Below are 12,923 nucleotides of genomic sequence, written 5' to 3'. Positions count from 1 at the left end.
CTGTTTTTATAAGTTTCAAACGGAATTAAGAATATTAGTCATCGAGATGACTTGATTTATTTACCAATTTGATATTTTTTAAATATGTATAGAACATGGTGAAATCCTGGATATATTTGCTGATATTTTATTCCAAGTGAAAGTGGAAGAGTTGTGAGGACGATGTTGAAAGTGAAAGAAGCGAGAAGAATAATTTTTTCTTACTTATTATATATCAAGAATACGTTGAATCAACGTTTGAGCTCGTTACATGATTGAAATAAAAATTTTCAGATTAATTTTCCTGTTAAAATAATCTTCCAATACGCGATCGAAACAATTATTAAATCTGATCGAATCGAATCGTCTTCTACGTTTTAGTCACGCGTTCCAATCTCGTCCAAGATTTAATCGTGAACAAAACGAGAGAAGATAAGGCGCATCGCGCACGTTGCAATCTCGACAAGCAGCAACTATCGCACGTTCCTGGACATCCGGTTTCATTCCGGCTCTACGTGTTTCATTTTCGTGGTATTTCGAATCAAACTGTAACGCGCTCGGTTAAACCTGTCGATATTAAGCTGTTCTATTTCAATCGATATACAGATACGCAGCAAATGCGATTAAATAAGCTAGATGGAATTATGCATCAGTGATGCACAAGTGGCATTATGGCAAGCGGTACCTTATTTGACTTAGTATTTGTTGTAGAAATTATTTTATTCCTTCTACAATAACTGAATCTAATCTAATTTTAGTTTAGTGGATTTATTTTAATTTTAGAAGTTGAAGGAAGTGAGAAGAAAATATCACACTTTTATTTATCTTTACGTAATAATGGAGAAATTTATAATAAAATAGTAAAAAGTATATTAATTTCTTAAACTCTTTTAGTTGAAATTTAAATTTTTTGAAAAATCACTATAATAAATTTACATTCGAAGATAATTTATTTAAATAATTTAAAATGATAATTGAATTTTTAACGTGTAACTATCCACTTGAGAAAAATAAATATTTAACTTCACAAACCTTTGGTCTCGTGTATTAATTAATTACGCACAATAGAAATTTCCATTGCTTTCTGAGAAAAATTTAAAATTAAATTACAATGATCCTGTTTATGAGATATTTTAACAATTTTTCAATTTCAGAATTATAAAGAAGAAACGATATACACACCACGATATTAAACAAAAATATTATAAATTCCCTACTCAAAAATTTCATTAATGCGATGCATTTATAAACTTCACGGATATTTTGCAACAATTCACTATTAATAAAAAAACAAATAATCTAAATCGAGACTTTGCATAATCATAAATATCTTGATATGTATGCGTAAATCGCGAGACGAAGCGGAAAGAATCCAAGGGAACCAAGAAACGGACGGCTGTACAATATAAAACCGAGACAGTCATAACTTCTATAAACCAGACCTTTAACCCGGCAATTGTTCGGGCAGATAAACGAGAAGGTAAGGGAGAAAAAGTGTGATAAGAAAACGAAGAAATACAGAAAGGGAAACAGTTGTGAAACTCGAAGAAGAATAAAGCGACACACGTTTCAATATTCAACTTCTTTGCATCGTTCAAAGGATATTGTGTACAATGGCCGTGCGTACAATTTACATATTTACTCAGAATAAATTGATAGTAGAATAGATTGATAAATATTTGATATCTGAGGAAACGTGTGTACAGTTAAAAAAAAAAAGTAGCTATGCTTCTAGAATATGCTCGTGAATATTTCAAAGATATTTTCGACTTGTTGCTTCAATTGAGAAGTATTTCTATATCTACTTGAAGGTTCTTTCTAACTTGGAAAGCGTTGAATTTCAAATTTAAAACATGAAGATAAATTAAATTGGTATCAATTGGTATCAATAATAGTATAATTGGAAATAGAAGATTGAACATATTCCTTGCTGTTCAAATTATTTATTGGAAATCTTTCACTGCGACACGTAAACTTAACGAGATGAAGAAAATTTCTATCTAAATTTTCTCATCAATCCTCTTCTCTAAATAATACCTTTTCGTTTCAATTAACAACCACCATATTTGTTCCTCAAATGTATATACAGATTCTCTTCCGAATTGAGAAAAGACAAAGCGAAAAAGAATAAGAAAATTACAACAGAATATCAATATCCATTAAATAAGAAACCCATCATTGCTCGAAAAGTGAATTGCATTCTTTTTATCATCTGAAACGAAAAGAGACGAAGCCTTCGTTAAAGTGTACCTATGCAAATCACATTCTTTGTATCATCGAAAACAAAGGCGAAACTTTCATTGCGGCGTTCCAAGCAACACGTTGGGACATCATCGTCCCAAACGTAACCACTCGCACCGCGGAAACGGTACGTTAGCGATCTAAAGGTCTGGCGGTGAACAGCGCTCGAGCAATCCTAGGTGGATCCCGTCCCATTTTTTTCACCTGTGCATCGTCTATGTATTTCCCTTTATTTCCACGCCCACATCGACGACTAGACGCGTTCACCTGGGTGGTGGTACCGATTCAAGAACTCGGCTTCAGAAAACTCGCGTTTGCATCGCGAGGAATAGGAGGCGAGCACGGTGGAAAAGAGAGGAGGACGAGATAAACGAAGGGGCGCGAGCGTGTCGAGGCGGAAAGGGTGGAAACAGGGCGTGGGTTGGAGAGGGTGCATTAAAGCACAGAGCGAAATGTTGGCGGGACAAAAACCGACACGACCGAAGATTTGCTTTGGAAAATGGCGGGCTCGAGAACTCGGCTCGTCGAGTCGAGGAAGAAGAAGCTAAACCCTTTAGCGAAAACGCGGCAAATGGAGTCGATGGATGGGCGACAGCGCCATCTCGTAACTCGTGTACATTGAAAAGGGGACGTCTAAGCGCGGCACAATAAACAGCTGCTCCAAGTCGACCGCGAAGCTTATTGGTGAAAAGAGACGGGAATAGGAAGACGAAGAAGAGGTATGGATGAATAGTAATCGACGGGTAAAGAGCATATCCGGGATGAAAGTTTCCCAAAGCTTTTAATCATCGCACCAACTCATCTATCGCAGCTTCTCTATTACGATTCGCGAAACAGAAACGATCCAATTGTTTTTCTTTTTTTTTTTTTTNTTTTTTTTTTTTTTTTTTGGAACGAGACCAGGTTTTTCGCGGTATTTTTAATGAAATTTAATTTTTACAAATTTTATCAATTACTAATGAATACGTACATGGTTAGACAATTGTACCAATACGAATTTAATTGAAAATGTCTGGAGTTTATTTGATAAAATATTTGTAGATATATTATCACATTAGCTGATATTAAAAAGTTCTGGTTATTTGGAAAAATCGTGCAAAAATAAACGATTTGAAAAGTATATGCGGAATATAATGAAAAGAATATATGCCAATTAAAGCAAAGAAAGAAAATACAAATTATTCATACGTATTTTAGTAATTAATAAAAATAATAATAATGAAATTTAGTTACTTTAATTAATTTAATTAAAATTTTAAATCTAAAAAATTCTAATCCTAATTTTTTGGGTATACTTTTAAATTAGAATAATTGCTTGTTCACACTGCTTGATTTAAAATAAGTATTATAAATTTGTAAACAAACATTTTTTGCGGTAAATTTACGACAAAACTGATAGCTTTCTAAGTAAAAAAGTATTATCCTTACTCTTCTTCGTTATACAAAATAATCCAGACTAACTTTTCGCATAAATTTGATTAATTGGCACACTTGAAAATTAAAAATTGTTTTGATAATACTTGAACTACAAAAATACCTATAAAACCAATAATTTATACATGCTATTAAATTCTTTAAACATGCAATTTGACTAACTCCTTATTACTCTCTTATTACTTTTGGATGAGAATAAAAAAAAAGCTAATAAAATTTTGAAAGAAATACATTTCTTAGATTAAACGCAAAAAGAATCGCAGTAAATAAATCATTCTAAAACAAATATTCATAATTTTAATCCAATTATTTTCTATTACATCCAAAGAAATCAAACTCCTGCACTCGTCTCATAATAACGGAATTATTGTCAAAATAAAACCAAAATACTATGTACTTGAAATCCTGATATTAATGAGATTCAGAGCTTTATTCTCATAGAAACAATGAATTAGTGTGGATACGTTCCTCCGCGATTTTTCAATACTTGCAATTAAGTAAGTTGAAGATACTCGTGATTCGTCGGAACGGTTTAAACGCGTCGTTAAAGATTGGAAAAGTTGATGCTTTAATCAGTGACCCCGTCAAAATCGTTGGTGGGGTTGGCAATTTCGTTTGGCGAACGTTGCTCCCAAAAAGGAAGTTTAATCGCCACGCGTAATTAGGGAATTAACAAGGCAGAAAATTGCTTGCGCGAGTTTATAGCTGTACATGTATGGGTTACGAAGCTAGAAGACTAGCACACAACAGTTGATGTTTTATGGAGATAAATGAAATTCAAATTTATACTGCGAATGTATACAAAGGACATTATGAATTCTGGCAAAGATTTGATACTTCTTACTTTCATCGCTTTCGAACTATTATATTCCAATATTTGGATCACTGTTTACTTTTAATTCCATGTCTAAGCTATTTTCTTCTCCTATTTCTATATTGATTGTTTTGTTAAAATGCAGATTACGAACGAATAGATGTGGATTTCAATATTTCCATTAGATATATATGAATGATGTGTATGAAGATTTTATAAGTCATTTTGTACTAAATTCCTTGTACATGCATTTATACGTTAACAAAATTCATTATGGATTAATACGAATAATCATATCATGTACGATTCCTTATATGAATTTAAATTTGTCATAATAATTATAGGAAATATATGTTAAAATAATTATGGAATTATTGGAGATATCCAATCATAATTATTTTAAAATAATCAGTATTATATCACGATATATTTCCTATAAATTAAATTGTGTTTCGATTTGAAAAAATATCACAAATTATAATTGTAATTGTGCTCCAATAAATGGATTCCTCAATTTATTTCTACATCTAATATTTCTCATCATCGAAAGCAATGTTAAATATTCGTTTAATCTTCCAACATTAAAAAGCTTTATATACTCCTTTCATTTATACTTTTTCCATACACGTTTCACTTATTCTATTGAATCATTGATAAAAAGATCGAAATATCGTTACAGATTCGCGAATCGCTCTACATTCAATTCAACGACAGCCAATCTTTTCCCCACTTTTCGTTAACCGTTGTTTACGCGTAAAAATAAGTACAATACCAGAATTCACAGATCGGTTGAAAAGATTTTGAAGCGTGGATCCAATTTTTCTATGGCAGTTAGCAACATTGTTCGAGGAACAGGTAAACAACACTTTGTCGACGTGTCGAATTAATCCATGAACAAAAATACGACATATGTTCCATATAAACTTTTCATTCATAGAACCCAGATTTTCTTCTCTTGTTTTAGCGAGTATATCACGACGGAAATGTGAGCAATACGTATTGAACAGAGTGTATCGATGGATTAATTCAGGCTTGGAATGAGCACAGACATTCAAATCTGGCCGTTAAATAACTTTCTCTTTTCGCATTTTTATATTTCTTTTTTAAATTTTTTAATACTAAGCTTCAATTTTTTTTTACGTTTGTGTATTGGAGTTAAAATATCAAATAAACGGTATTTTTGTATATAAAAAACCATTATAATGGAAACATTATATTTTATTTATGACACCATATACACCGAGATAGTTCATAGTCTCTCATGACCCCCAAACGTGATATTAACTTTTCCTGGCTAGTCTGTTGGCTCCACGATTAACGGTACCAATAACGGCCACACGAAATAATGACGTGGTAACGCGGCCATTTTTGATCGAACGTTATTTTTTTTTTTTAATTTATTCTAATTATCAAAGAACTTGAGTAAAACGATCGAGAAAACACGAGCATAACTTTTATTTTAGAAAAAAAATTGAACATCAAATCTAAAAATTTTTATTGAAATATTAATGAAAAATAGTTATTTAAAAGATAATATACATTTTTCTAATTTATCTTTTTTCGATCATGCTCGTTTCCTAATCTAAATTGTATAATAAAATTTAATATTATTATTATTATTAAAGGAATTGTTATGTTATTGCATAAAAAGAAATACTCAAATATGTATGTAGATATCTCTGAAGCATTTAAAAATACTTCGATCAAGTTTTAATTTTAATACATCATAATCACGATCGTATCACATGTATTACTAGAAAAAAAAAAAAAAAAAAAAAAAAAAAAAAAAAAAAAAAAAAAAAAAAAAAAAAAAAAAAATACAGAAAAATCTTTCATTTTTATCCAACAAAAGTCTACACCTCGCGTACTATTCTGTCATAAGCATTCGAAATTACAACGCGAAACGAAGCAAAGAAAGTTGAACGCGAAAAGCTATATGCCACATGCAGAAAAGTATCTGTATCACAGGTACAAAGGGAAATTCGTCTGGTTGACGTGCGCATTTCTTTACGTTTTAATTAATATGAGCATCAAAGCAAGTTCGAAGCCGCCATAACAACTGTGAAGAAAGAAATGGAAACGTTCATAACGACGAGTCTCCGCGAGGAGATGCAAACTTTTAACAAACGATGATTTCGAAACGGAGAGAACGATTATGAAAACAGGCGAAAACACGATTTATCCAGTCGCGATACAATTTCGCGAGTTATTGTAAACTCAAAGAAGTTCGACGCCAATCCTCGCTTGTAATACCGAATTTGAATCACAAAGAGCTGCTTTGTGACGTACGCTTGCGTGAATAAATTGTATGGAAAAATAATATTTTCCAATATGTCTTTGGAAATGATGGAAATTTCGCTAATACTGAAACCGATATTTTTCTACAAGCTTGACGTTCAATCGATCGTGAAAGAAATATTTCTTTCCCTAATCGACACAAATTTCTAGAAATCTGATAACTGAGTATTTGTTAATGATTCAATGATCATCTGTGATTATTATTTGTCGTGCTTGTATTAATAAAATTTAAATATAAGGATTAGCAAAACACCTCTTTCTACATGAGAATAAAAATTATTGAAACAAAAATAATTAAAAAAAAAAAAGAAAACAAGTAATATATCTAAGTATAAATCTATAAATTTTTTTATATTGATTGATTTGAAACATATACCTATCATTTACAAAAAGTTTATGAAAAGAAATTTAATCTGAAATTTGCTTATTAATCAGATAATGTACAAACTCGGATATAAAGCTTTCAATTAATCTAATAAACTACTCCAAGAAAATACCAAATGAAATAAAACGAGTAGTCAGTATTATCTTTTTCAAGATTAATCCTTCGTTTCTTTTTTCACAGCCTCTAGAGGTTATCCCTCTGATATTAACAATCCTCATATCTCAAGGATAGAAACGAAAAAAATAATCTATCATCGAATGAAGTGAACGATAACAAATCTTGTTTTCTCAAAAATATATTTATAGCTATCATTTACATCATTGCCCAATTATGGAGAAAGACAAAATAATCTCAGATAAACGTAAAACAAACTTTTTCTCTGTTAAGATAATTATTAAAATTTGTCATGCCAAATATAGGCATACAATAGTTTGCTAAAAATATTAACAAAACAATTAATTAATATCTTTATTAATGTGAAAAAATATGTTTAAATTAAATAAAATTTATAAAAACAGTAAGTGTTCTTATTTCTCAAAATGTTAAAGAAAGTTTACATCGACTAACCATATTCTTTAATAATTACTTTTCTCCATAATTGGGCAAACTAATCAAAAAGAAGAACCTATCAGTCTCCAAAAGAACTTCGTTCTCTTTTTCTATTAAACTTTTACTAAAATATATTCGTGCAAGAATCGTAACTGTTTCCATATAGACATCACTAGGCCGCGAAAATCGCCATCGATCAACCGGGTCGAGAGTTTGTCACCTCTGGATCGAGGAGCAATTAATTCTGGCGAACGACTTCGTGGAGCGGACAGAGGGGCACGTAAGTAAACCGGCTGTCAAATCCGATTTCTGACAAGGCCGAGAGGCCACAATTTGCCTCGTGATTTCTCATTACCGATAATGAGCCCGCGATTCTATTTTAGATGGTGGGAACCTGCCTGTTTCGCATTATCATAGCGGAATCGATGAAACGTAGTTTCGTAATTAACTTTTCGCGTTTGCCACTGATTCTCCAAAGTATAAGTTGGAAAGAAAAAAAAAAAAAAAAAAAAAAAGGTGGGAAATCCCATTGTGATATTAGTAACATCATTGTCAGAACATTGTGTTTAATTAATATTTACTTGCATTATATTTTCATATGATAATGTGTAACTTTTGACTCTTAATCCTTATTTTTGTTTAATTCTATTTGTTTGAATTTAATGAATTAAATTTAAAAGTTTATTATAAAATTGTATGTTGCACTACGGTAATTGTATCGTGATGTAATTGTATGTGTATTTTATTTTCGCATATTATATTAATGGATAAAATTTGCAAATGTAATATAATTTATAATTTTCGAAAGTAATATGAAATAATATTTCCATTATCTACACTATATAGCTATTTATAAAAGTTTTAAAAAGAAAATTCTATATAATTTTACTACAAGATTAATTCTATGGTAAGGAGATTGAAAATCAAAGATGTAAACATTGCATTTACGTATAAATTTAATTATAAAATATAAATTATATAATGCAAGTAAATATTAATTAAACATGATGTTTTTTCTTTAATTTTTAATTAGTGTAAAAAATAATTTTAAAAATTATTAAATTTATTTCTTGCACAATTATAATACTTTTTTAAAACATATTCATAAAGATTGTATAAAAAATTGTCTAAGATAGTACAAAATGTTAATAGGTAAGAAAATGGATAAGTACTCCATTTGTTATGTCTATGATAAGAACTATTTTATGTATTACTTTACATATAAGAAATGAATATGTTATTACACGACATACTATGCCTATAATTTATACTTATACCGCCTATATTATTTTTTTTTATAAAATGTACAAAAACTTTTTAGCATGTATAAGTGGATATATTTGAATATTCGATTTTTATGAAAAATTAACCTGTTGTAAATTACTTTGATCATCAATAATACCATAAATAGTAACCAAGTTACTATTACGAGTTAAAAGTAAAAACTTTGCATGAACATTAACAGATCACTGATTGGATCATCTATTTATGGTATACAGTGATCGCGTTGCCAGACCATATACGATCCAATCGCGTGAGAGCACGTTTCATGTTCGAATGAATCATCGATATATAAAGTTTCCCGCTCAAAGATAGTAAAGATCCACACGAGCTACGTTGACACTATACAAACCTATATGAGCTAATTTTGATTATGAAAATATACTTTTGAAATGTACAAATCTAATTAATCTCGTTCAGAATTCTCAGAATATAAATATACAAAAATTGAAAATCTACGAGTTATCGAATTTCAAATCGATCGATTATAGAAAGTTTTCAAATAAGAAACAAGACAATTCCAAATATAAAATATGTGATGCAAGTTCATATTAATATAAGGAATATTCTTGAAGATATATTTAACAATAGGATCCTTAAAACTGTTTATTTAATAATTACAATTTTTTTGTAGAAAATAAAAATTAGATTACAATAGATATTCAAACTCGAAAAATAATATAAAAAAAGAATATTCATTATATTTTTCCTATCAACTATACTTTCGTTTATTAATAACATAAAAAAGATAGTTATGAAAGAGTATTTTAATATTAAATGAAATATTACAATCATTAGATCATTATATATAAATATATAAATATTATATATAAATGATATTATGATAAATATCACAATGAACCTTGATGAAAATATGATTAATTACAGATAGTTTCTCAAATATCATTAGAAAAAAATGATGACATGAAAATTTAATATTCTCAAAGAAATTATATGAATCTTGTTATATTGACATCATTTTTTTCCAAGATTTATCTCTGTATATATCTACTTTCAATATTATAATAATCAATTTTCAATATTCATATTATAATATTATAATTCCCTATTTTTATTTTAAATTCATATTAGATAAAAGATAGATGATTAGATAACATATCTGACTATTTTCTTAATTTCATTAAAATATTAATTGAATCTAATCTAACCTAATCTGATTTCATTAGACGAAAAATTAAAAATAGCCATTTCTAATTTATGAACGAATCCCATATCGTTGACATCATCGCAACCTACATGAAAATAACGTTTGAATCTGGAACGCCAGTTCCTCAAACCATTGCTCCGAAACCAGAAGTTTAACGAATATAAAACGCATATTTATTCAATGAAAAGAGCTCTTTGACTGTTCGACAAGCGGCATATCGAATAAAAAAAAACGTGTTCGAGCACAAACATGTTGGCCACGCAATAGGCAACATTCCATTCCGTGACACGTGTACCACTAACATCGAACTTAACCTCTTAACGGGACACGACAGGATAAACAAATAAAATCGTATATTCTATCACACGTGAAATGCAAAAAGAGATTATTGTTTCTCTTTAAATACAAGTATATTTAATAATGCGTCACTAACCTTGAGTCGAATTTTGTGCCATCGACAAGTGTGCCGGTATAATGCATCGTCAGCTGGTCACCAATTTTTGATTTGGCGTCGCATACCTCCGGCACGTACAATTTCTCGACTTTCAGTCCCGATTGGTTTTGATCAGCGCTAGCAAGAACAAGAACGGCAATGAACACGAGAAGCACCGTACGACACATCGCGAGCACGACACCCGCGTTGTTATTTACGAAACGGACAACCATGATTCAGCTCGTTCACTGGCGAATGCTCGTAAGCAACTGAAACGGAGTAGCGCTCTATTCGGCCGAGCTACCTTCGCTTCCCTCTCCCTCTGCCGGCTGGCTGCGCTGTACTTCGTTCCGAGATCAGACGAGCACCGTGCCGCCACATTGCGCCGTCTCATTGGCCCCGCGAAATATGTAGGTCTCTGCCTCGGCCTCTTTTCCCCTTTTCATTCTTTCTCTTTCGCTCTCCTTATATTTTTTTTTCTTTTTCTTTTCCCTCTTTCACTCCCGCGTTTCAATCCTCGCATCTCCTTTTTCCCCTTCCGTCTCGTTTTCTCTCAAACTCTTTTCTTTCTCGTCTACGCTACGTCGTCCAGTCTCTTCCTTATTCCATCCTCGTCACGACTCCGATCCACGATTCGGAGTACTCTAGCGTCGACCTTTCTTTCCTAACACGCGTGTCGGCTTCGTCAACAGACGAAACCTTCTTCCACCCCGGCTCTCTCTTTCTTCGAACATAGAACCCACCGCGTCCTTCTTTTTACGAACCATTCGCGCTTCTTTTCTCTTTCCTTGCGGTATCCAACAGCCTTTCGACTCTCTTGTGATAAACTCTCTTGCCTCGTTGCATTCTCACTACGTGTTTCTATCTGGGTCACTTTGAAATTTCGTCTTCGTGGCGGAATTTATTGGTTCCTCTATGAGAAATCCAAAACTATCCAAAAATTGGAGTAGTTATATTATATTAACTGTATTTTTTAAAGATTTCTTTAAAATCACGTAGATAATCATATTGACTGATAAATTTATATCTCTTTTCTTCTTAATGAAGAGTTTTCAACTTTGCTCCAAAATTTATAATGAATGTATTAACATAGTTTCGCTATCATATTTTAATTATATTTGAAGTATTCGTTGAAAAATTTATGATAATATGAAACAAACTACTTAAATTTTTGTATTCATGATTATGAACTATGAAAACAAATATAAATATAAATATGAAATATAAATGAATTTCCTATTTTACACATATAAAATTTTATAAAATAATCTAATCAATGCAAATTCTAAAATTTATACAAATCAATGAAAAAAGAAAAAGAACAATCAGCATAATTGTCTTCTTCAATAGCTTTCCCATAAATAAAAGTAATATAATATAGTTGATTATTCGAGAAATAATAATATTCAAAATAATTTCATACAACACTGTTTCACCTCTTTTAACAAACACGAAAAATCCTGTTGCAAACGACATATTAAAAACAAAGATTCGTAAAAGAACATCGACAGAAACGCGTGTCTCGGTATCAAAAGATAAAAAATCAAATGCAGTTGGAAATGAAATCATAGAAAGAAAACGGTGCAGAGTTTCTCTCAAAAGAGAGAAAGTTCTCTAAAAACTTTAACGAAGAAATAAACGTATCAGGATAGCATATTACATTTAAAAAACATTTAAAAAGCAAAGAAAAAAATCAAATTTCATTCCATCATACGAGTTGAAAGATCATCGCTCTCGTAATTCTTCTTATAAAAGTTTCATCTTTCATCGTGCAACTTTTATAACAAGCTGCGTTGACGTTTGTCTTCGTTAACAATCCTGTCAATTTTCCTGTCGACGTAGTAATTAATTTTCCTTTACCTGTCCACTCATTCCTCAATCCCTTCTCACTCCCAGCCCTACTTACCCATTTGCACATAACCTCACGCAACATCCTACTGAACTTCGTTCAACCCTCTTTCAACCCTCTTCCTCGAACATAATCCTCCTTTTCTCTTTAAAGTTTCTTTCACTTTGACCGCGCGTGATACCTTCGCCCTTTCGTTTTTTTCTTTTTCGCTTCTTCTTCTTCTTCTTCTTCTTCTTCTTCTTCTTCTTCTTCTTCTTCTTCCACGCAACAGATATCGTTATGATGCACCTAACCCTCCTCTGTGCACGTCTCCTTTCTTCTATCTGTTCCGTTATTCCACCCCTTTCTCTTTCACGCTGCTCTCGCCGCCCTACTTTCTTCGTTTGCCAGCCGTGTCACAGCAGCAGCCAAGCGGATTCGAGCATCGCAATACGTCTCTTCTTGCACCAGGAGCAAGCCAACGCTGCCACCGACGTTTCTCCAAAGTTACAT

The 12,923-nt window shown here is 31.4% G+C and overlaps 1 protein-coding gene across 2 annotated transcripts in view; it reads right to left on the bottom strand.

The window, feature by feature from the left end:
* The window catches only part of LOC122719301 (FK506-binding protein 2), a 102,747-nt gene extending 91,849 nt beyond the window's left edge, over positions 1–10,898 (bottom strand). Inside the window, exon 1 of one of the 2 annotated variants that reach the window (XM_043945001.1) lies at positions 10,583–10,898. In XM_043945001.1, coding sequence (XP_043800936.1) covers positions 10,583–10,815 — 233 coding nt within the window. In that variant the 5' untranslated portion in view covers positions 10,816–10,898. The remainder of the gene's footprint in view (positions 1–10,582) is intronic. The other variant, XM_043945003.1, reaches the window with a different exon arrangement.
* Positions 10,899–12,923: the final 2,025 nt, after the last annotated feature.

This window comes from Apis laboriosa, unplaced genomic scaffold, assembly GCF_014066325.1.
Source record: "Apis laboriosa isolate Shangri-la unplaced genomic scaffold, ASM1406632v1 scaffold72_cov160, whole genome shotgun sequence".
Classification (NCBI taxonomy): domain Eukaryota; kingdom Metazoa; phylum Arthropoda; class Insecta; order Hymenoptera; family Apidae; genus Apis; species Apis laboriosa.
The sequence above is the reverse complement of the archived record's forward strand: the minus strand, read 5'-3'. Positions and strand labels throughout refer to the sequence as shown.